Raw genomic sequence first — 23,462 nt, forward strand, 5'->3', positions numbered from 1 at the left:
AAAAAAAAAAAAAAAAAAAAAGTGTTTGGTGCTAGGATTTTGTTTTTGAGAAGAGTTTATGCTTTGTGTAGGCTTATTATTTTTGTTACTTTATTAGTTCAAATAGACGTTTTGCATGGTTTAATTTTATATGAAGCATTTGTCTTCAAATAAAAAGATGTTTTAGAAAACTGAACTTTGGAATACTACAGATATTATTAACATTTGACTCATATTGAACCAGAGAGTCTCTAGTGTTCAAGACATTCTCTGTTATTATGTTAGATTTCTTGGGTGTCTATATTAAATTTTTCACAGCAGATGACTGCTGCCAGGGCAAGGTAAAAGGTACAAGTCAATCCAGTATCTAATATGCCATAATGTATCCAATGTCACAGTTCAAATAAGTAGAAAGCCTAGGGAGGAAATGGAAATATGGGCAAAATAAATTTAATTCCATTTGACATATATTTTATATAAAACAAGTCATATACATATGTACATAAAATGTTGTGAATATAATAGTTTTAAGTGTATAACTGAGTATGTATATACATTTTCCCCCATAGGTGGACATGTCAAAAGAACATTAGTATATGGAATAAGAAGGAACTATGAAGATGGAAATTCTAGAAAATAGCCCCTTCTAGCGTCTTTGCTCTGAGTAGGCTGTAACTTAAACCTAGTGTGACTGATTTATTTTATCTGTTTGAATAGAGTGAAGAAAAAAGTTGTTGTGATTTTCAGGTAGCTGGTCTCCATGTGGAATATTTTTTATTCTCCCATTTCTACTTTTCTAGTCTATGTTTGCGCTTGCTACCTTCAGAAGACAAAATGTACAATCCTAAACACAGATTTGACATGTACCAATTGCTACACAGCAGAGATTATATACCCCATGAGACACTTTCTAAAAATTCTGAATTGCTGGGCATCTTCTAGCAGCTCTTCAACTTCATCTGAAGCAGGACAGATTTCTTTGTTAGGTGTGATGGAGTGTGATGGAGGTGAGCTAGTGTACCACCAGCATCCGAAAATTGTATACATGGTCACAAGCCAAATAAGGACGTTTCAGTCAATGACAGACCACGTATACAGTACGGTACCACGTATATGGTACAGTGGTCCCATAAGATTATAATATTGTATTTTTAACTGTACCTTTTCTATGTTTAGATACACAAATGCCTACCACTGTGTTATAATTGCCTACTGTATTCAGTCCAGTAACATGCTGTACAGGTTTGTAGCCTAAGAGCAATAAGCTATACCATGGATCCTAGGTGAGTAGTAGGCTGTGCCATCTAGGTTTGTGTAAAGCGCACTCTATGATGTTTACACGACGACAAAATCACCTAATGATGCATTTCTTAGAACATATCCCCGTTGTTAAGCAAAGCGTTATTATACTTTCTCAGAGATATGAAACAGTGAGTAAACACGATTAAGCAGAAGAAGAGACAAGTTGAGCCTTAGCATTCAGTTAATTGTAGTAATTTGTAGTAATTAAAAGAAGAGCCAAATTTGAAAAGTAGAGGAAATTGTAATGAAAGGGGGAGAATTAGTACTAGAAATGATAGGTCCTGAACATATTGTGGCTGATTTCATTATCAGAGAAGAGTGAAGGTGAAAAAAAAAAAAGCCTAAAGAGTGAATAAAAAAAAAAAATGACACAAGTTATTTTATGTCTTTCCCAAACTTAAGTTTAGGAAAAAATATTTTAAGAATAAGATTTGTATAAACAAAACAAAGACTACCAAATTACACCAACTATTCTTTGACTTCTTCGGTAGGCTTGATCGTGATCTCCTGCTCTCTAGAAAAGAGAATGGGCTACGTAACCTTTCAGGTTCTTTCTGGGGTGTTTTGTGACACCAGATGAGAGGGTTTATTTTCTCACACATCAATCAATCTTTCCACACCAACTGGATGTCCAGTAGTACAATTCAATCCAATTCTGACACTAACCGTCGGGATTTAGCTCCAACACCACAGATTAAGGGTTCGGTCCCACGAGACTGTTTTCTACTTCAGACACCAGCCACAAATAGGGTGCCCAGGTTAACCCACATTTCTGTCCAGTTGACTACAAATTCAAGGGTTCCCACAACCCCCTTCAGGCTCAAAAATTTGCTAGAATGACTCACAGAACACAGGAAAGTGTTTACTATTACTGGTTTATTATAAAGGATACGAGTGAGGAATAGCCAAATGCAAGAGATACACAAGGCAAGATGTTGGGGGGAGGGACTGTGCAGAGCTCCCATGCCCTCCATGAGGTGCCACCCTCTCTGAACCCCGTTGTTTAGGGCCTTTATGGAGGTTTCAATACATATTAATAGACATGATTGATTAAATTACTGGCCATTGGTGATTGAACTCAACCTGCAGCTCCTCTCCCCGCTGGGGTGGGCTGAAAGTTCTAATTCTCTTATCATGTGGTTGGTTCCTTTGGCTACCAGCCCCCATCTTGAAGCTATCTAGGGGCTCACCTAGAGTTAGCTCATAAACTCAGGTGTGATTAAAGGGGTTCCTTATGAATAAAAAAAGACACTCCTATCACTCAGGAAATTCCAAGAGTTTTAGGAGATCTGTGCCAGGAACTGGAGACAAAGAACAAACATATTTATTATACCACAGAACCAAATCATAAAGCCCTTCGCATAAGCTAACTCAGTTCCTCAGGGGATTGACTCCTCTTCTGAGACCAAATTAGGCTTTTGGAATTATTGAAAAGCAATGCTTCTTATCTTTTGCAGGAGTTGCAAAGAAATCAATACTCTACAACTTATAAACAACATATTAGCAAAGCAAAATATTGCAGTCTTAATGAGCTTAAAATGCAAAGATTGTCCTCCAGTTAGTAGAAATAGTTTGTGCACATTTAATTTTACCTTCTCTGTATCTTGAACACCCGTGTGATTAACATGGGAGTTTTGCTCTTAATTGAATTCATACATAAAAGTGTCACATGCCCACATTTTATCGAATGATCTCCCCCTCCTCCGCCTCCTCCTGAAGGGTGCTTTCACTTCATTCTGAAGAATGGTGGTTATTCTTTCAATGCTGACAGCCATGAGAAAGAGCTTGCTGTGAGAGCTTTCTTAGGTATCTCCTTGTAAACTTACAGATGCATTTCCCTGGTCTCCTCTTTTGGTGCTCACAGGAGTGCATGGCCAAGACAGTACAAGTCATAAATGCTTAGGATACTTTTTTTAAAAAAAACAGATTAAAATATCCATGTAGTAGGCAAATAATGCCCTCCCCCACCCCCCCAAAAAAGATGTCCTCGTCCTTATCCCTAGAATTTGTGAATATGTTACCTTACATGGTAAAGGGGGATTAAGATAGCTGAAAGGCACACAGGGAGATTATCCCGGGTTATTTTGGTGGGCTCAATGTAATCACAAGTTCTAAAAGTGGAAGGGGGAGACAGGAGGTCAGAGTGATGTGATATGAGAAGGACTTAACCCACCATTGCTGGTTTGAAAATGGAAGAAAGATGACACAAAGTGGGGAATGCAGGTGGCTTCTATAAACTGGAAAAGGAAAAAAATAAAAAGATGGCTATCTCGTAGGGCCTTCAGAAGGGAACTCAGCTCTCCCGACACATTTATTTTACCCTGTGAGACCCACGTTGGACTCTAACCTACCGACTAAGATAACAGATTGGTGTTGTTCCAAGCCACAAAGTTTGTGGTAAATTTTTACAGCAGCAATAGAAAACTAATACAATCTGGAATTGTGTTTGAACCAACAATTCTCAAACAAACCTGTTTTCCCATTTCTGGACAGCAAATGGTTCCAGTCTAAGAGAAAGTTTAGGTTTGCACAGGGAGGAGCCCATGTTCGTCCTCTTTTTCCTTTCACCGTGTGTACCAGCGAAACGTCAAATGAAATTAATAAAGGAAATGTGGAAACCTGCCTTGTAGTAAAAGTATATACTTTATAGAGAATTAAAAATACCACCACTGTGTTCTTAGGTTAATTCTTAGAAATTCCTTCAGTATTAAGAGACCAACAATTTTATTAGAATCCTTCATTCATACCTGTGTGCCTGTGTGATGTACATAAAATAAATTACAAGATGGTCTTATGATTTGTAGAAACTCTACCTAATTCTTCATGTAATTTAGGTTTCACGTAACCAAGCTTTTTTTTCTTTTCCTTACCAAAGTTTAAGAGTAGAGAAACCTCAGGGGCTAATATATGAATTAACCTTTGTGTCAAAAGTTACCAAGAATATGTTTTTACTCTCTTTAACACTTGTTCCTCGGCCATGCACGCTTCTAATAGTGTAGCACTGTTCAACCTCTCTAAAATTCCACACCATGAAGAAGTATGGTGGCAACTAAACAACTAAAAACTATACTTGTTATCTATTTCCATATATAAACTGCTTGAGGGCAGGGATTTATTCTTATCCCTAATGCCAAGTATCGTGCCTAACACTTAACAGGTACTCAATAAATATTTGTTAAATAAAATGTTAAATAAAAAAAATTGTGCTAAGGCAGCAACAAATAATATTTTCAACAAAGTATCATGTTATTTACTTTAATATTTTTCCCTGCTTTCTTAATCCCATAGGGCCGTGTTATGGACTACTAAACTTGAAGTCAATCACTTGCCAAAAGGTCACTGTGAAAAACTGTGCAAAAATGAATAACAATGCTTCCAGTTCAGTGCTGCTCAGTCCTCTTTCCTAAAACATACAAGCCAGCATTCCCTGAAGGAGATTAAGGCAAATTTAAAACAAAAACAGAAATCAGAAAAAATTAACTTTAAGCACTTTGAAAGTATGAAGAAAATGTTGTCTTTAAAATAATATCACTGTGAAAGATGGTGTGCCACAATTTCTCTTAAAAAAGAAAAAAATACTTTCTGTTATAATCACTTTATGATCACTTAGCTTTTTCAAAAGGATACTTTATTATTCAAAGAAGAGAGGCCGGGCGCAGTGGCTCACGCCTGTAATCCTAGCTCTCTGGGAGGCCGAGGCGGGCGGATTGTTTGAGCTCAGGAGTTCGAGACCAGCCTGAGCAAGAGCGAGACCCCGTCTCTACTAAAATTAGAAAGAAATTCATTGGACAACTAAAAATATATAGAAAAAATTAGCCGGGCATGGTGGCACACGCCTGTAGTCCCAGCTACTCGGGAGGCTGAGGCAGGAGGATCGCTTGAGCCCCGGAGTTTGAGGTTGCTGTGAGCTAGGATGACGCCACGGCACTCTAGCCCGGGCAACAGAAGGGAGACTCTAGCTCAAAAAAAAAAGAAGAGAAATACTCTTAATCAATTGGCTAGAGCTTTGATCTGCTCACAAGGGAAGAGTTTATCCCAAAGTTACAGGACTAGGTCTGATCTCGTACTTACATTAAAGTCATCGATACTTTTCATTTTGGGGTTTTGTCTGTTTTCTGCGGACCCTGTGAAATTGCTCCTAAGAACTGAGTGACAACTAGAATAGCAGACACTTAAATACTTACTGAAACCTTGAGAAGGGTTATTTGATTTACCCTGAAACAAAGGTGTATCTCAAGATTCTACAGTGCATAGGGACATTATTTTCCAATCGTTCAACAGCCGGAATTTGGGCAGTCATTTGTGCTTGGTGTGGGGCTGTCCAGAAGTTGGTGTACTATGGGGAGAGCTAAGCAAAGGGTAAATGTGGTCTCATGGCAGCCTATGATGCTTGGTGAGGCTCCACCCAGTTGTATAAAAAAATTACCCAAACAGAGGAAACCCTAAAGTTTACAAGTCTTGTCTGTAAATTATTTGTTGCCCATTTGGCCTTCAGTTTTGTTCTAGCAATGCCACTCCCAGAAGCACATCATTCTTACAAAGTGTTCCGTATTAATAATGAAGTAAAAAGTATAACATGAATATTTGGACAAATATTTAGGTTTGCACAAAGGTGCTTTTCACAAAAAGGTGAGGATAAACATTTTGATTAATGGCTAACAGTTTTCAAAAGTATAATGTTAGAGGTCAGTGTCTTCTTGAAAGCCGTGTCTCCCTGGACCATGAATCTTCCATTTGCCATTCTGTTACTGTGTTTTTCTCTCTTTTTTTTTTTCTTTTTTTTTTTTTAGCCAGCTTGGCTCAACTAATCGCTAGAGACTCATTCTCCCCAGATGCTCTCTAGACTCTGTTCAATAATTGACATTTCTAGAAGGAGTGCCTGCTTTTCATTCCATCTCCTCTGGGCCATCAAGCCACCCATAATGAGGGGAAAGGGTGGGAAGGAGTAAGAAGGAGAAGAGTTAGTCCCATTGGCACAAGGGCTTTATTGATTCTTTCTGCTGAGCCTGTAAAGCTGGGTTATCAGGTTTTGAAGCAGTGAAGAGAAAGGAGCCTTTGGGATTGGGGCTCAGACCAAGAGGCAGTCAGAGCTGGTATAAAAGGGACTAAGATAATAGAAAGGAAGAACAGGAGCCTGGGAGGTCTGGTCTGCTGGCCAGTTCTGGCTCCCTGCACCAACGTTCAGGCTCTCGGGCTGGGACCATGTCCTGGTGAAGACTATAGTTAAAGCCCTTGGAGGGCCTGGGGGCCTTAAGGCTGGTGGTCTTGTCTCTGACAGTGTGGCTCTAACTGACCTTGGTCCAAAGTTAACCTTTCAGTGCCTAATTAACACATTTCTCCATATAGACCTTGAAAAAGGAATGACCCAGACCTCAAACATAGGTTTGTATTTGAGAGTTAAATCATGATTTGTCAGTGACATATTTTAATTAAATAGACAACATAACTCTGAAGGCTGATTCGTGTGAAATATGAGCCTATCGAGGAGCGTATATGTCTTTGCTAATCTCTGAACATTTAGGAGTCCTGTTACATAATTTTAAAAGCTGGATTTGAGAGATAATCCAGGATATTTACAGAATACATTAAATTTCTTCATCAATGTAGTTATGAAAGTGAATATTTCTCTGAAATGACTCAAAAGTAGTCGTTTCTAAATCAATCCGAGCACTACTTTGCATCTGGAAATTGATGAAAAAAAAAAAATGAGATCATGTGTAATGGTTAATCAAATGTAAATCCTATAACCTGAAAAATCAGAATTACTGACATTTTTTAAATAGCTTTTTCGATTTATTTCTCAGTCATTCACATCTCATTCTGTTTCCATATTTGGCACTTTGGTAAATGTCAACGATGCCTCTGATGTCATTCATGTGCTGGTGTATCTCTAAAGTGAACAATTATCTTCTATCCCTTGTGGATTTGTTTAAATCTCTTTTCCCATCTGTCTTTCTACAATGCATTAATTCTACATTCCTAATTCCTGAAAAGCAACCAACACAGTTTTAAACCATGTTGCTATCCAATTCAAATTGTATTTCTGATGATTTGATTAAAAACTACAAAGAACTACTTTCAACAAAAGCTTCTTATAGTGAAACACAAACATTTGTGAAGCGGCCGTGCAGTACTTAACCTGCACTCACAGCTTTAGAGGGAAATATATTGGAAAGAGGAATTAATCGCAAACTAAATCCCACCCCTGGGCCTCCTTCTACAATCCGTCAAGGAGGTTTAAATGTGCAGTGGCTTCTCTACAATTGAATCTTAGCTACACATCCCAGCTTCCAATGTCTCATAAGAAAGCCAAGAGATTTTTATTTAACAAAGATAGAAGAAGAAAAACAGTAACATCAAGTCAACATTAAAATCATCATAACAAGAGAACCTGAAAAACAGAGACTCATTCCCAAATCAATCCTTAGAGTCTTCCCCTTACGATTAAAATCAAAATTACGCATATTGTGATGTGCAAAGAGGTTAACTTTTCTGACATTTGAGTAATGATTTGGTAGTTCTGAAATATTTGCAACCACTTTATTATTTATACACTCTCAAAGTTTGGAGGTTTCTACTTTGGATGGTGTATGTCTAAAAAACAGTTTTCTCTGGGCCAGGGAACAAATCAAATAATTTTTATTAAAAGTGAACTTTTATGCCTAGAACTTTAAATTCTGAAATCTATGTAGAATAAGAACTACAGACAGTTCTATGCTTTGCTAGTAACACATGCTGTTCTGTGCAACAAAAACATGAGAGTGTTTCCACTGGCCAAGCATGAGCTTGTGAAGAAGTTGCAGTATTAAAGACATTTTTCTCCTCTGACACTCACAAGGAATAACGTCTCATGCTTTTTTACATAGGAGAGAGATGTGACGTTTAATGGAATAAATAAGGCAATGAACTATGAGCACTTGCAGCATTCAGTTTCTGTCACGTTTTTCACCACTGTGGATAACACATCAGATTGCAGAGAAAAGTGTTCCCTGGCCTACTAGGATATGCCCTTTAAGGCTCACATCTAGATAATTTTAGATACTTTGATTTCATTATAGAAATTCCTAGACTGCTTGTGGGATAAAACAAAAGCTAAGACCATATTGAATTTCAGCGATCTGAATTAACAGAAAATAAAGATAAAATGCCTTTCTATTTAAGAACATGATGATGTTTTAATTGTTATAGCATTTGGCATGCCTAACGTATACAATCCTTGACATTCATATAATAACAAAAGAAAGTTGTTTAGGATTTTTCTTTTATTTCCTAGGGTCCCCTTTCCTCTCTAGTATTTCTCCCACCCCTACCTCAGCCTTGGCCTTTAGCCCTCCTCCCACTTCTTCATCCTTCTGTAAAGGAAAACCCTGTGCAACGAAGGGATCCGAATAAAAATGCCTCATTTCTGTACGGATGGGCCAAGGCTGCCTATTACCTAGCTATGATGAACGGACCACCATCGTTGTGACAACTGATGTAGATGCCTCCAGGGTAAAGCAAAGGTTTACATATTACACAAGCAATTTAACTGTTTTCTAAACATATTGCCAAGACAGTGGGAGTTGGCAGCCCACACTGTGTTTTAGGTTTTGGAGACTGGGATTAGAAGTGACTGTTGATTATGAACCTTTTTATTTGTCTTCTATGAACTACAAGCAACCTAGTAACCCAAGAAAGAATTCTTCACAGCACTTAAACTTGTCTTCCTCGCGTCCCAAGATTGCATACACAAATCACTTGACAAAAGTATAAGACTCTTGTGCATAGATAACCACACAAGACAATTGTCTTGTTCTAACCCTTAAAGAGTTCCACAAAGTGAAATGTTTTATAATCCTTTTTTGTGCAATAGGCAAGGAAGAAAAGAAAAGAGGTTGGGCAAAGATTATCCAAAAGAAAGAAAGAGACTCTTTTGGGGTTCCAGTTGAAACACAATAAAGAACATAATTAACTTCACAATTCTTTGTGTTTTTCATTTGATTGCAGGGAGGAGATGAAAGAGGACTGCTAAGCCTTGCATTCCATCCCAATTACAAGAAAAATGGAAAGCTGTATGTGTCTTATACCACCAACCAAGAACGGTGGGCTATCGGGCCTCATGACCACATTCTCAGGGTTGTGGAATACACAGTATCCAGGTATCACTAAAATGCATCAAAGCATAAAAACTTTTAAATCTAATTCTCTCGTCGTCTCTTCGTAAGTGTTTTATTTAGAAGTTACAAATGATTAGCCATAAAGTGGCACTAATTAAATCATAATCTCCACCTTGCTTAAAACCCTGTCTTTAAAAGAAAGTGAGAAAAAATGACGGCTTTGGCACTTTTCCTCAATTATCTTTCAACTTAAATACTACTTCTGAAACTTAGAAAATAATGTACTTTTTTAGTAATTTTTATTAGCTTCATTTCAACTCTATGTTTCCTTGTTTTCCCGCCAAGTGTTTGCATCCCTCTTTGTATACTATTGACTTTTCTGTGGATTCACCTTATATCTTTAATAATCATGGTATTGTTTTCTCCCCACATTGTAGGAAAAACCCCCATCAAGTTGACTTGAGAACAGCCAGAGTATTTCTGGAAGTTGCAGAACTCCACAGAAAGCACCTGGGAGGACAACTGCTCTTCGGTCCTGACGGCTTTTTGTACATCATTCTCGGCGATGGGATGATCACCCTGGATGATATGGAAGAAATGGATGGCTTAAGGTAAAAGACTAACAGTAAACAGGCTCCTCTTGACGTTAAAATGTTTTCAGTGCCAGGAGGAAAGACCCGAGCCAGTGAGCTAGGAACCACCTTTGAATTGGTTAAATATTTAACTTTTGTGGTCAATGTCTGCATTTGTGAAATGAAGAGGAATTCAGTAGTATACTGATGTTATACTTCATTTTATAATAAACGAGTTACTGTTGTGTAGTTCTCTGCTGTGGGGCCGCCCCGGTTACACACGGCACTGAGAGGCAGCGGCCCCTCGTGCTTCATGGTGCCTCTTGACGCTGCAAAATGGGCCAGCAGAGCTTCTTGGGGGAGGTAAAATACATAGATCGCCAAAAAGAAAAGAGGACAGATGCAAGAACAACAGTGTACTGCAGATTCCACAGTCCTTGGCCACCATCAGGCTGTGTCTTGGTTCGGTCACTCGTCTGGAACTAAACTGCCCCTAGGTTTCATTTCCCACCAAATGCCATTTGGAACTTTAATAATTTTTTTTCAGATAAGGGAATGGTTCTTTTATACGTAGAGCTCCCTCACCACGTTTAGTTTAGGTGAACTCTATAACCGAAATGGAGAGAGCTGATGCCGTCCTCCAATTTCTCAGTGATTTCACAGGCTCCGTCCTACGGCTGGATGTGGACACAGACATGTGTCATGTGCCTTATTCCATCCCAAGGAGTAATCCCCACTTCAACAGTACCAACCAGCCCCCCGAAGTGTTCGCTCACGGACTCCACGATCCAGGCAGGTAAGAACACAAGTCTGTCTTCTCACTTGCTTTAAAGCCAGGTGGGGATTTGGGAGTTGGAAAAAGAAAGAGGATGTCCAGGCGTAGAGCAGCCAAAGGTGGTATCCAAGGAAGTACCTCTAAAATCATACCAGGTCGTTATCCAAGTGAGTATTTAGTACTCTTTCTTCTGTTAAAGTGAAAACCAGATTGAGGAGGCAGTTTGGACAAGGAAAAGGACAAAAGAAAAATTCACCTTAAAATTTACAGGGATCATTCAATAAATAGTGTTGGACTAGGGCAATAACTAAGACTTCAATCTGAACAATCTAGAGTGATAAACCTTTTGATTTGTCTCCCTAAATCCCTCAAAATCTTAAGTTCCTTATATATTAAATGGGAGTAATAATAACTACCTTGCAAAGATGCTGCAATGATTAAATAAAAATCTATAAGTAAAGCACAGAATATTGTGTCTGGCCCGCGGTAGGTTTTAAATAAATTACAGTTGTTATTATCATAGCTCCATTTAATGTAAGATGATGCAGTGTTAATTTGCAAGGAGTTGAGCTAAATGTTAACTTTTTTTTCACATGAAAAAATTACAAATACTAAAGGAACTTATATTGCCTGCTTGCTATACTATAATGAACCAAAAGAAAGAAAAACTAAGAAGTATGTAGAGTGAGAAATTTTGGGTACACTTTAAAAAATGCTATGAAGTATAATATAGCAATTTCAATCTATGGTCTATTGTTCATACTAAGGAATATCTGGCCACATTCATTCATTTACTAGCTAAGTTATTATTGCTATTTAATGTTTATTGAGTGTTCACTATGTGCAAGGTGAATATTTCTCAAACTTTTTATTTTTATAATTCCTCATGCCCTTCATCTCCCCTCCATCAAAGCCCAAGTCTACAGTTCATTTCCTTTTTGGCATCTCAGCAGATCTTAAAATCTGTGCGACAGGGAATACTTAAGGTGGGTTCAGGATGTGGAGGAAACTGTCACATTCCATTCCTAAAGCTCAAAACTCACAGATACCACCACAAAGCAGCACTTTGAAGTCAGGCAGCCTGAATCGCCACAATCCCACTGGAGCTTTCTCGAAATCTTCCTGGGGGTCCCGAACCTCAGTGCAGAAACACGGGATGAGGTGCTTTGCAGACCGTACGTGTGGCAAGATGCCTGTGCTGCTGCGGGGTCTGACCGCCTCTGGGGACGGAGGGCTGCGGGAAAAGTTGGTGTTTATAGTCCACCTCCCTCCAAGGGCATTTTAAGCAGAAGAAGAGTTAATAAAGCAGAAAGGAAACTCCATTAATTATTGGCTAAAAGCAAAGCTAACTTTTATTAAGCTCTTTGCTGCTGGAGGCTGAACTAAGTATCTTGTGTACATTATCTCCTTGATGCCTCTCAGCAGTACCCACCCTTCCTCCTGCCCCCCTTTTTAAAGTAAACTATTTTTTAGAGCAAAATTGAGAAGGTATAGACATTTTTGATATAGCTCCTACCTCCACACATGCATAGTCTCTCCCATTATCATCATCCCCCTCAGGGTGGGACATTTGTTACAACTGATGAACCGACATTGACACGCCATAACCACCCATAGGACATAGTGTTGTATACACTGTGGATTTAGACAAATGGATAATGACGTGTATCCATCATCGTGGTGTCGTACAGATAGCTTCACTGTCTGGCCCCATTTTCACATAAGAGAGTGAAGGTTAGAAGCGTCAAGCAGTTCTCAGTGGACCCGGTACTCAGCCAGCACTCACAGCCCCCAGCAACTCCACCTCTGGGAGACCTGGCATTTTTTCCAGATTTGCTCTTTCTTGTTGGAAACAAGTCAAACCTCTTTTTGTCATAGTTTCTCCATCTTCAAAAGAAAGGTAATTACAGGAAAATTTTCTCCCCCCTGTGGATTTAGTTCCACCTTAAGTCACAGCGGGTCTCTGTCATGATCCCTGCCAGGCATTGTACTCTGTGAATCATTGAACTAAAGAGGACAATACAGTGACTGTTGCCACACAACAACTAACCCATCTTTGGCAGGTCAGGCTATAGTTTCCCTATCATGAATGGAATCACTTGAGGCCAACAGTTTTTGCTTTGTGTTTTGTTTGTTTTGTTTTGTAATAATTGCTACACGACTCTTATGTCTCATAAGACCCAAGAGACCCATACTCTCAAGTGTTTTTATTTTTTAAATTTATTTAATAGCCTCAATGATTTGGTTTTGTTTTTAACTAATTAATGCATTTTGTTGGCCTGGAACAGTGCTTCTCAATGGGGTGATTTTGCCCCCAGTGGATATTTGGCAATGTCTGGAAACATTTTGGTTTTCACGACTGGGGCAGTCAGAGAATGGGGTTGTGGGGGATAGTGCTACTGTCATTTAGTGCAGTGGTCCCCAACCTTTTTTGGCTCCAGGGACCAGTTTCATGGAAGACAATTTTTTCATGGACTCAGGGGGGATGGTTTTGGGATGATTCAATTGCATTACATTTATTGTGCAGTCAAACCTCTCTGCTGATAATAATCTATATTTACGGCCGCTCCCCAGCACTAGCATCGCCGCCTCAGCTCCACCTCAGATCATCAGGCATTAGATTCTCATAAGAAGCGCAACCTAGATCCCTCGCATATGCAGTTTACAGTAGGATTTGGGCTCCTATGAGAATCTAATGCCCCAGATGATCTGACAGGAGGCGGAGCTTAGGTGGTGATGGGAAGTGGCTGTAAATACAGATGAAGCTTTGTTCGCTCACCCCTGCTGTGCACCCTGGTTCCTAAGAAGCCATGGACAGGTACCAGTCCACAGCCCAGGGGTTGGGGATGGCAGATTTAGTGTGTAGAGGCCAGAGATGCTGCTAAAAATCCTACGATTCACAGAGCAGCCCCTCCCAAACAAAGAATTATCTGGCCCAAAATGTCAATAATGCCAAGGTTGAGAAATCTAAAACCAATGCAAGCCTGTTTTCGACTTTTTAGGAACTTCAAAAACTTAAATATTTAACTTTATTCTTCTCCCAACCCAAACTCCCCATGCCCAGTCCCTCCATAATTTAAATACTCAACCGATATCAAGCCTTTCTTATATTCCCAGCTTTGAGCCAAATGACAGAAAGACAGTGACGAAGTTGGAAGTGGTACCTGCCCTCATGGAGTTTACAGTCAGTGGCTTAAGTCACAGAGACACTGAAGCCCCCAGATATAGGGGTGGAGAACGTAAAGACAGAGTCAACGTACAAGACCCCGATGTTTGTGGGGATCAGCTTTACTAAATCCCCTGAATTGGAACACATATTTTGTTTTGTTAAAGCAGCCTAAGCTTTAGAATGTAATGATTTCATGTAAGAAACACAAAACTAATACTATAACTAATATTATATCACGTGGTGCAAATACAAGTGGATCATGATTCTTACTCATAATACCTTACCAATGTATTAGGCATGTAATTAATATTCTTAACAACAGACTAACAAACGTTTTAAGACAGTGTGCACATTCATAATAAAAGGAGATACCAAGAGACATTAAGAAATACACTCTAGAATCATTAAGCTTCAACAAAGTACAGAAACACATGGGACTGTTTCATTCTGCGGTTTCTAGAAAACCCAAAGTAAATTGCCCATAGGATCCTTGCCAGCCCACAAAGGGTTTCTCCCCATGTCAGGAATCTCCAGTCTGACCCTAGAAGATACCCAGGTATCTAATTAATGTGTGTCCCACCTTTCGTTATGCAGATGTGCTGTGGATCGACAGCCCACAGATATAAACATCAATTTAACGATACTTTGTTCAGACTCCAATGGAAAAAACAGATCGTCAGCCAGAATCCTACAGATAATAAAGGGAAAAGATTATGGTATGTAGGACATAATTTGCTGATTTTGCTTTAGTTTGGGTTTTTTGTTAGTATGTTTAGTAATTGAAGAGAAAAGGATTTCTGAAAAAATGAGCATTTGGGAAAGCATAAAAACACTGGCCTAACAGTGATGAGGGAATAAATTGCTCACTTTTTAAAGGTCCAGTGACTCTTACAAGCCCTGAGAATTCTATCTGATTAATTACCATGGGTAGAACAGTTCTCGGATAGGTCCAAAAAATTTAACGGACCTTCAAAAGTTAACCTCAGCTTATACTTTGCTCATCAGAGAATCAAGATGAATAACTTCTATTTTTAAGATAATAAGGAAGAACTTGTCCTAACATCTTATATACAGAGAAAAAAAACAAATATTAAAGGTAAGACATCTCTCAATACCCAACCTACTAGTCTCAGCAATTAGGAAAATTATAAGTGTTTCAAATAAGAATGTAATTTTTAAAAAAGTGTTTATTTTGGAGAGAACAAAGTAATCAACTTGTAAAAACAAGTCATGGGAATGGGATGTTTAAACAGTATTTTTAATAACATGATTACTAAGATATTTAGAGAGACTGTAAAAATAAAAAGTTAGATAATAATGAAGTTTAAAACACTTAGTATTTTTCAATATTTTAGTATTTATTCCTTTTGAAGGAAGCAATATATTAAATATTATTATGATTCAGGAAACATGGTAGATTAAGATTATTAAATTGATTGCTTCTTCTATTTACTCATTCAATACAGATATTTCTTTAACACCAGGAATGAAACAGCTGTGTTAGTTCATGTGGTATTCAGTTATTTTACTTTTTTTTCCAGGTATTTGTGTTTGTGTGCATCTTATAAAAGCCAAACCAAAAAATATGCTTTGAAAAAAAATCTAATAAGTCCACTAGCTGGATGGAATTTTGGCTGTATCTGTAGATTAAATTCTACAATCACATTAATCAAGGTTCAGCTAAAACTGGTTACAATGTGAATAGCCCTGTATTTATGTATTTAAAAACATACCTACAGTGCTTAATACATGCCAGGCCCCATAGTAAGCACATTATAAACTTTACTCATTTCATTCGCAGAACAGTTCTATGTGATAGGCGCTATCGTTGGCCACATTGTACGGATGAGAAAACCGAGGCACAGAAAGGTTGATTATCACAAAACCTAAGTTTCAGGGCCTGGATTTGAACCCTAGCAACCTGATACCAGAGTTTGTGACCTTAATCATTCAATTAAGCTGCCTCTCAGTGTGCTGGTTGTTTAAAACTTCTCTTACTTTTTCCACTTTTTTATAATTTCATATTCACATAATCACATGGAAGTGGAAGAGGGCTTTGAAATTACTGTCTTTCCACAAAAGCTTTTGCGACAAATACTGCCTATTTACAGTGACTTATTGGACATTAAATATATAAAAGGTTATTTTCAAATTAATTTATAACTGGCTATAGAGCTTTTCCATTGCAGTGAATATACATATACATACATATGCACGTAATGGCATGCATAGAAAGATAGGGAGACATAACTATACATGTAATTTAAAAGGAATTATTGGAATAGCCCACACAATTCTATAAACAAGATTATTAAAATATTTTTAATGAAGATATTATTTGACTATTTGACTTAGTTACAGTGTTTTTAAATACATAGTGAATGTGATTTGAAGATCTTTTATGTATTATGCTTTTGTTTTCATTAGTGTGGACTTTTAAACATTTTATATATTTTGATAGCCTTCTGTCCCAATTTACTAAATATATGCAGAGGTATTTCTACAAAAAATTGAATACTTAAAAAAGTAGGTGTTTTTTAAAAAAGTATTTTGGTTCTAAAGTAAATAACCATGATTTCCAAAATACCCAAATTTTAATTTTATTGAAAACTCGGTATGACTTGGCAATTATAACAACAGCAAGCATTTTGCAGAGCATTCTGATTTCATTAAGCTGTCCATGAAAGTCCTTTATATTTTGATACTATTTAAACAAAGACTAATTATTTTCACTAAATATCTATAGCATCTCGTGCATGATGAGCACACTTCAGAGTTAAATTACTGTAATAATTGTTGCTTGGCCTATATTACTTTTACTTTATGAAAATATGTTTCATTTGATCTAATGCTATGTTTCTTTCCAGAAAGTGAGCCATCACTTTTAGAATTCAAGCCATTCAGTAACGGTCCTTTGGTTGGCGGATTTGTTTACCGAGGCTGCCAGTCTGAGAGACTGTATGGAAGCTATGTGTTCGGAGATCGTAATGGGTAGGCTTTGTGATAACACGATTTCATATACCAAATGACATATCCATGGATCAGTTGGTAAACAGCTACAAAATAATCACATGATTGTCTCCCTTCGGGCTTCAGATCTGGGACACACATAAATATTATTTACTTTTAGTTCCGCTATGTATAGTGATTTAGTTGAATAACTTTTAAAAAGATCCTTTTTTTTAACAGGCTTGATCAAATTCATAAAAATAATTTGTATGGGTGGGCAGAGAAGTCTTCTGATGGACTTTTCATATTATTTAGGCTCTTCCCTTCATCCTCAACATAAATTTACCATGACAATGAATAATTTGAAATAATTTTACCTGAGTTGTATGAACTTTTTAAAAAAATCATCCTGGAAGGCTAAAGATTTTTGATTTTTTTGCCAGATTTTCAGTACTTTGAGCAACAGAACATAATTTGTTTCTATAGGTAGGAATACTACAAAATTAAATTTTAGCCTAGATTTCCAGAGTCACATTGTGGATAATTATGGGAAATTCTGCAGTGGAATCCAAATTAAGAATCTTATTTCCCAAGTTGCTGGCATTCAGGCAATATGGCAGAGCTGATATAATTGGTCACTCCAAGGAACTAGAAAAGTGTACTGACCCCATCCTCTTCCCCTATCCCTCTCTCTAATTAATAGCACAACATGGAGTCTAGTCCTGGAGAGGAGGTATTATTGCCTAGATAAAGGGGAGGCCTTTTCTCTTACTCAAGTACTTTTAGTGCCCCCTCCAAGCAAAATATTATCTTTAAGTACTTTCTCTGCATATGAGAATTTCACAGTACTCACACACATTATGGGCTATATTATTTTTCCCTTTAAAATCAGGGTCTATGGCACAACAGCTATTTGTTGTGAATTTTATTTTAAACATTTTACTGTTGTCTTTAAGCAAAAGCATGTTTTCATTGTAGGTTTATGGTATGTTTTTGTTGTAGGAATTTCTTAACTCTCCAGCAAAGTCCTGTGACCAAGCAATGGCAAGAAAAACCACTGTGTCTCGGCACTAGTGGTTCCTGTAGAGGCTACTTTTCTGGCCACATCTTGGGATTTGGAGAAGATGAATTAGGTATTGTATAAACTATTTCTGATAAGTTCCATTCTCACTTCCTTGCTCAAGAGGCTTTGTTCCACCCTGAAGAATAAATGTAACAATCTTATCCTCCATTTTTTGGAAATGTAATCTATAGCAAACATGATCTACTGGAGAGATTAAAGAGAGTCCAATTACATATTCTTTTCCAGTAACCTTTCCCTGGGGCTCTTTATGTCTTAGTCCCACAGTAGAAATATTAGAATAATAAAGCAGAAAAATGGGAGGCAGGAACAAGAGAGAATTTTTCAGTCCCAAAGAGAATTTTTTTCAACGTTTACTGGTATTTTTTATGATACATCCAAATAATTTGTTTATATTCTTTATCTAAAATCCTTTCCACTTATCCATGTCTTTTGGAATAAATAAAAAAAAAATTCTTGGAATCTGAAACTCACATTATCTTCTATTTTTTAATTTTTTTGCCCATTGGGGGATGAAATTTGTGCAAGGTAATCTGAGTTGTATATCTTTCTAACAGAATAGAAATTATCATCTCATTAAAAATCTATGGGATTGGTGTGTTTATCAAAATGTATGCAGCTTAACAAGCAAACAGAAGTTGATATTGGAATATGATCAATCAGCAAGTAAAAATTTTACTCTCTACTAATTTTAAATTATGGGGATAAATGGAGCTTTCTTAATGACTCCATTTAAAGAATAATATTCAAACAAACCAAGTCTACTGTATTCCTTTTAGCTTCAGAGATGAATGTCTAGGCATAAATAGAGAGTATATGTTTCCCATCTAATTCAGAATATTTTCTCTAAAAGTCCAGATTTGGTTTTCATACATGAAATGGAGAATTCACCAGAAATAGTTTGATGCCATTCACTTAGATTAATAAGAGACTCCGACAAGACTCCTGAAACATGTAAAACATTTCAGAGCCACAGGAATGTAACAATTTACAGAACAGAAGTCCAGTCTGTTCTTTTCTTGTTCCAGCATTGAAAGCATTGTACAATTAATTTTTTCCTTGGTATTCTCCTACCCTACTCAAAGGAAACAGAAGGATACCTTTTCTCACTTACATCCTCTGGAATGTAATTTTAATTTCATTGGCAAATTCTGATTTTAAAAATAACTGAATTCTTTGTGGCAGAATTAGAGATGCTGATGTAATTGAATCATTTTGATTTTCCCAGATCTTACTACAAACGATTCCTCATCAATCATCATATTAATGTCACCACCATTGGTTAAAATGTCCTGTATGTCTGTGTCCACTTAATACTATTTTGGGAGCATAACCGAAAAGTGAAGCATATGTAATCTTGACTCTCCAAAAGCTACAACCCTGCATATACCTTTAATTAAAATAAATACACTTTCACAGAATTACATTTTAATGTGAAACTCCTTAGCTTTAATTGAAGAGCCATCTAAAAAAATGAGTTAAGTTGTTGCACCTTTTGAAATAAAAGGTGTTGGGAGTCCGTTATTTTTTGTTGTATGTTTTTTTTAACTATAAAATCAGGATGGATCTGTTGTAAGAATTAGATGAGGTAAACTATATAAAGCACTTGACAAAATAAATATTCTTTCACTTACATTCCTTTGCTTTTTACTTTCATTTTTATTTTTTCTATTGTGTCTGTGTTTTTAGTATAAACCTCGTAACATTCTTTTCAAAAGTAGAAAAGCAGTTAGGGTGTGCTTAATGCACAGTAACAGTGGAATGGGGAAATGTGTACTAAATCGAGGACTATTTCATGAGTGAGAATCAAATATAAATTTTAAAACCTTATAAACATATAATTATAAATACTAATTTCCTATTCATGTGACCCATCCTATGCATTGAGTTATATGGAAGAAGTGGTGATAAATGAGGGCACTTCTCTCCTAAAAGAGTAGCCCGTCTGTTGTATTTCATCATATGAGCACAGCCTAGCACGAAGAGTTACAGAGTTATAGTCGAGATAGAGCCACAGGCATGCTCTTGCACTTCCGCTATCTCTCTCTCTCTCTCTCTCTCTCTCTCTTCCCTCATGTTTATTTAATATATTTTAATATCTTTTAAAAAACTAAGGAGTAAAAAGTAGTACCCCAATTCCATGTTACTGTTAATTGATAATTAACAGTAACCACTCAGTAACCAAAGTCTTTCATTCTCGTATAGAAATAAATCAAGTTAAAACTTGTCCATTCGATACTCATTCTACAAATATTTATTGAGCACCTACTCTGTGCAAAGCTCTGTTCTAGCAGTTGGGGATACAGCAGCAGATAAAGAGACACAAAGTCTAAACTAATGTCATGAAATTTATATTGTAATGGAGGGGGACAATAAAAATAAATGTTTTTCTAAGAAAATATTGTATGTAATTGGGCAATAAGTGCTTTGAAGAAAAATCCAGTAGTGAAGAGGGATCGTTGGGTGTTGGGGAGGGTGCAGTTTTAAATAGTGCAGGCAGGAAAGGTGATAGCGAAGCACAGACTGGAAAAGAGAACCTAGTGGAGACCTAGAGGACAGAAGCCTGAGACAGAACTTGGGACAGAGCCTGAGACAGCAAGAACCTCAGACGGGAGCCTGAGACAGGAAGCTGCCTCACATGGGTCAAGTCAAGGGGCCAGTGAGGCTGGAGAGAAGGGAGCAAGGGGACAAAATGTTGCAGATGAGGTCTGCTAGAGCAGTAAGGAGGGGCCTCATGGCAACTGTTGGGACTTGCTTCTGCTCTGAGAGATGAGAAGCTATTGGAGGGTGTTGAAACAAAGGAGTGTGAACCAATTTACATGATGAACTCCTCTGAAAAGAATCATGGTGGGTACATTAAGAATAAACATAGAAGAACAAGAGTAGAAACAGGGAGCTCAGGTAGAAGGCTGTTGCCAGCGGCCACGTGAGAGAGAATATCTGCCTGCACGGGGACAGCAGTGGGATGTGGAAGGGAGTGATGGGAATCCGGACGCATTCTGCATGTGCCGTGAAGGCAGACGGTGGGACTCACTCGTGATCTTCAGGCAACTGATTTTCCTGCGATGGATGAAGATAGATACAGACATATTCATAGAATATCTGATGGGCAATAGGAAGTAAGGTCTTATAATGCTGTGAATTTACTTATCGTTATTTCTCTCTTCAACAGGTGAAGTTTACATTTTGTCAAGCAGTAAAAGTATGACTCAGAGTCACAATGGAAAACTCTACAAAATCGTGGATCCCAAAAGGTGAGATTTCTTTTCATTTCTTTACGTCAAGTGATGTTCTTATTCAAGTTCTTTCAAATTAGCGATAGAAAAGCTACAATTTGCAATCAGCCAAGATGCATACTTCCGCCCTTTCCATAGGCTACGGGCTGTCCTGAGAAGACCGTTAACTCCAATCTATGAGGACTAGACTTGACCCTGCAGAACTTTAAAAGCATATTCGTGTCGTTCCTCTTGTCATCACAGAGCGGCATTATTATTTACGGAATCAGAGTCCTCAGTTAAAAGCCAGGGCAGGACCCTGACATGTGAGGCAGAGCATAGGCTCTGGTGTTAGAAGCAATAAACCCTCCTTATTGTTAAGAAAATGAGAAACATCCTTGCAGGCTTTAGAGCTGCTTAGTATGATTTGTGTTGGGTAATCAGGATAAGATATTTTGGCAGTTCAACATCTGAGCCTCATTTCAAATCTATCTGAAAGCTCACAGCTCTCATGAAGACTGCTGTGACTAAACAAACGAAAACAAAAGAAGTGTTTTGTTATTTGCCTCCAAGAAAGGAAGATTTCTATGTTTTAATCCTTTAAAAAATATGTTTGTCTCGTCCCCTGCTCCCTTCCACCCACCCATCACAATGTCTACACACACACTTTCCAATCATCTTGAATTATCGTTAGCCGGTTGTTAATTTCATGCGTAAAACCTGAGCTATCAGAAGCTGCTGAAATTAAATGCTGTCAAGTAGACATTAGTTGTAAGTTTAGCAACAACTAACTGTAATAAAACCTAAGTATCCGCACAGATAGGACTATTCTTGAACACTACTAGTAGTTATTCTTTAGCCACGCCATGCTGCAAATTTTAAATTCCTACTACATTAAGGTATTTTCATGAGCCACTTTGCAAATTTAAATTCCTGAATTTCAAGCCTCTTTCAAAAGAATAAATTCTAACAATCTGAAAAGTTTACTAAAGGCATTGATTTAGTTGCTTTTAAAAAATACTATTTGTAAGTTGTAAATTGTGTATATTTTCCTGAAAAAGCCACTGACTAACAAAATGGAGATTCTTGTCCCTTTTCTATACCACAAAACGCATTCTTTCCTAAGAGAAATATAGGTTGACATTGGCTACTGCGCAGCAAAAAGAAGAATAATCAATTCTAAATGATCTCTGGACAGTATCACATCACATATATTGCATGCTGATTGCATTCCTTTTCTATTTAACTAGTATACATTTTCTTTCACAATAGGAGAAACAGCCATCTATACACTGTAGTGATTTTTTTTCCTCCTTGAGTGTGAAACCAATGTCCTCTTTGAGAAAAGCAAAGAAATTAATGTTAATTCATAAAACAGCAGCATTCTAATGATTCCTAATGAGGTGTAGGGGTTTCACTCAGATCTAATGCAATCAGTTTCAGAAGTAGTCATTGTTACTCCATTATGTTGTCAAAGTGGATATACTTTTGCAAGCTTCCTTAGTAGTATTGTAATGAATTCTCTCTTCTCAAAAAATCTTTCTCTCTTCATCTGGATTGTTTAGTCTGTGGGTGAGTGGAGGTGAATTTTACACCTCCAATCTATTATTAGTGTCTAATTACCAGGGTTGCCATAAGGGACCTTGGCTTTGTGATCTTAGGGCTCCTCAAGTAGGGTGGTCTCAGAGTGACATACCTGAAGGCCTGACTTCTCATTATGGTGCCTGTTTCTGGTGAGTCATGTCGTGTGGGGGGCCCGGGTTAAGATGTGTGTTTGCTTTTCAGAAGGTGGGGGAAGTAACAGAGTCCCAAAGACACTGTCCTTGTACACAGGCATAGACATAAATTCCAAAATTAAACTGACTGTAAGAAAACAAATGTTTTCATAAACATTTGTTGGGAGCCTCATGCTGTTTCCATTTGGACGTCAACGTTTATTATTACAGTATTTCTCCCTAGATGAGTTGAAGTTCTATATAAGCAGACACTTAAGTATGTGAACAGGATTATTTTGGAAACACGAGCTAATTACTAGCATAGTTGTGTTCAGGATGTCTGTGTCACAGCAAAACTTTTGAGGCAGAATTTGAAGAAAGAACCTTATCAACTAAAAAAAAACAATATGTAGACTTTTTTGTTGTATCAAAAATCTAACACAAATTAAACTCTTAGTTTAATTGTATTCTTGTGGAGAAGCCCCTAGACTTGTTAAAATAATGTTTTCAGAATAACTTTCAAATATCAATTGATTTATGGCCCTAGAGGGGAAAAACACCAAATTATAAAAACACAAACTTTTAATATTCTATATTATGTGTCATAGA

General features: G+C 37.4%; 1 protein-coding gene across 1 annotated transcript in view; it reads left to right on the forward strand.

Moving 5' to 3' along the window:
- HHIP (hedgehog interacting protein) overlaps positions 1-23,462 on the forward strand; it is an 85,694-nt gene that overhangs the window by 46,547 nt on the left and 15,685 nt on the right. The window contains exons 5-11 of the mRNA XM_012642744.1: positions 9,268-9,419; positions 9,815-9,988; positions 10,602-10,745; positions 14,488-14,609; positions 16,761-16,884; positions 17,845-17,975; positions 21,096-21,177. Coding sequence (XP_012498198.1) covers positions 9,268-9,419; positions 9,815-9,988; positions 10,602-10,745; positions 14,488-14,609; positions 16,761-16,884; positions 17,845-17,975; positions 21,096-21,177 — 929 coding nt within the window. The remainder of the gene's footprint in view (positions 1-9,267; positions 9,420-9,814; positions 9,989-10,601; positions 10,746-14,487; positions 14,610-16,760; positions 16,885-17,844; positions 17,976-21,095; positions 21,178-23,462) is intronic.

This window comes from Propithecus coquereli, unplaced genomic scaffold (assembly GCF_000956105.1).
Source record: "Propithecus coquereli isolate 6110/MARCELLA unplaced genomic scaffold, Pcoq_1.0 Scaffold185, whole genome shotgun sequence".
NCBI lineage: Eukaryota > Metazoa > Chordata > Mammalia > Primates > Indriidae > Propithecus > Propithecus coquereli.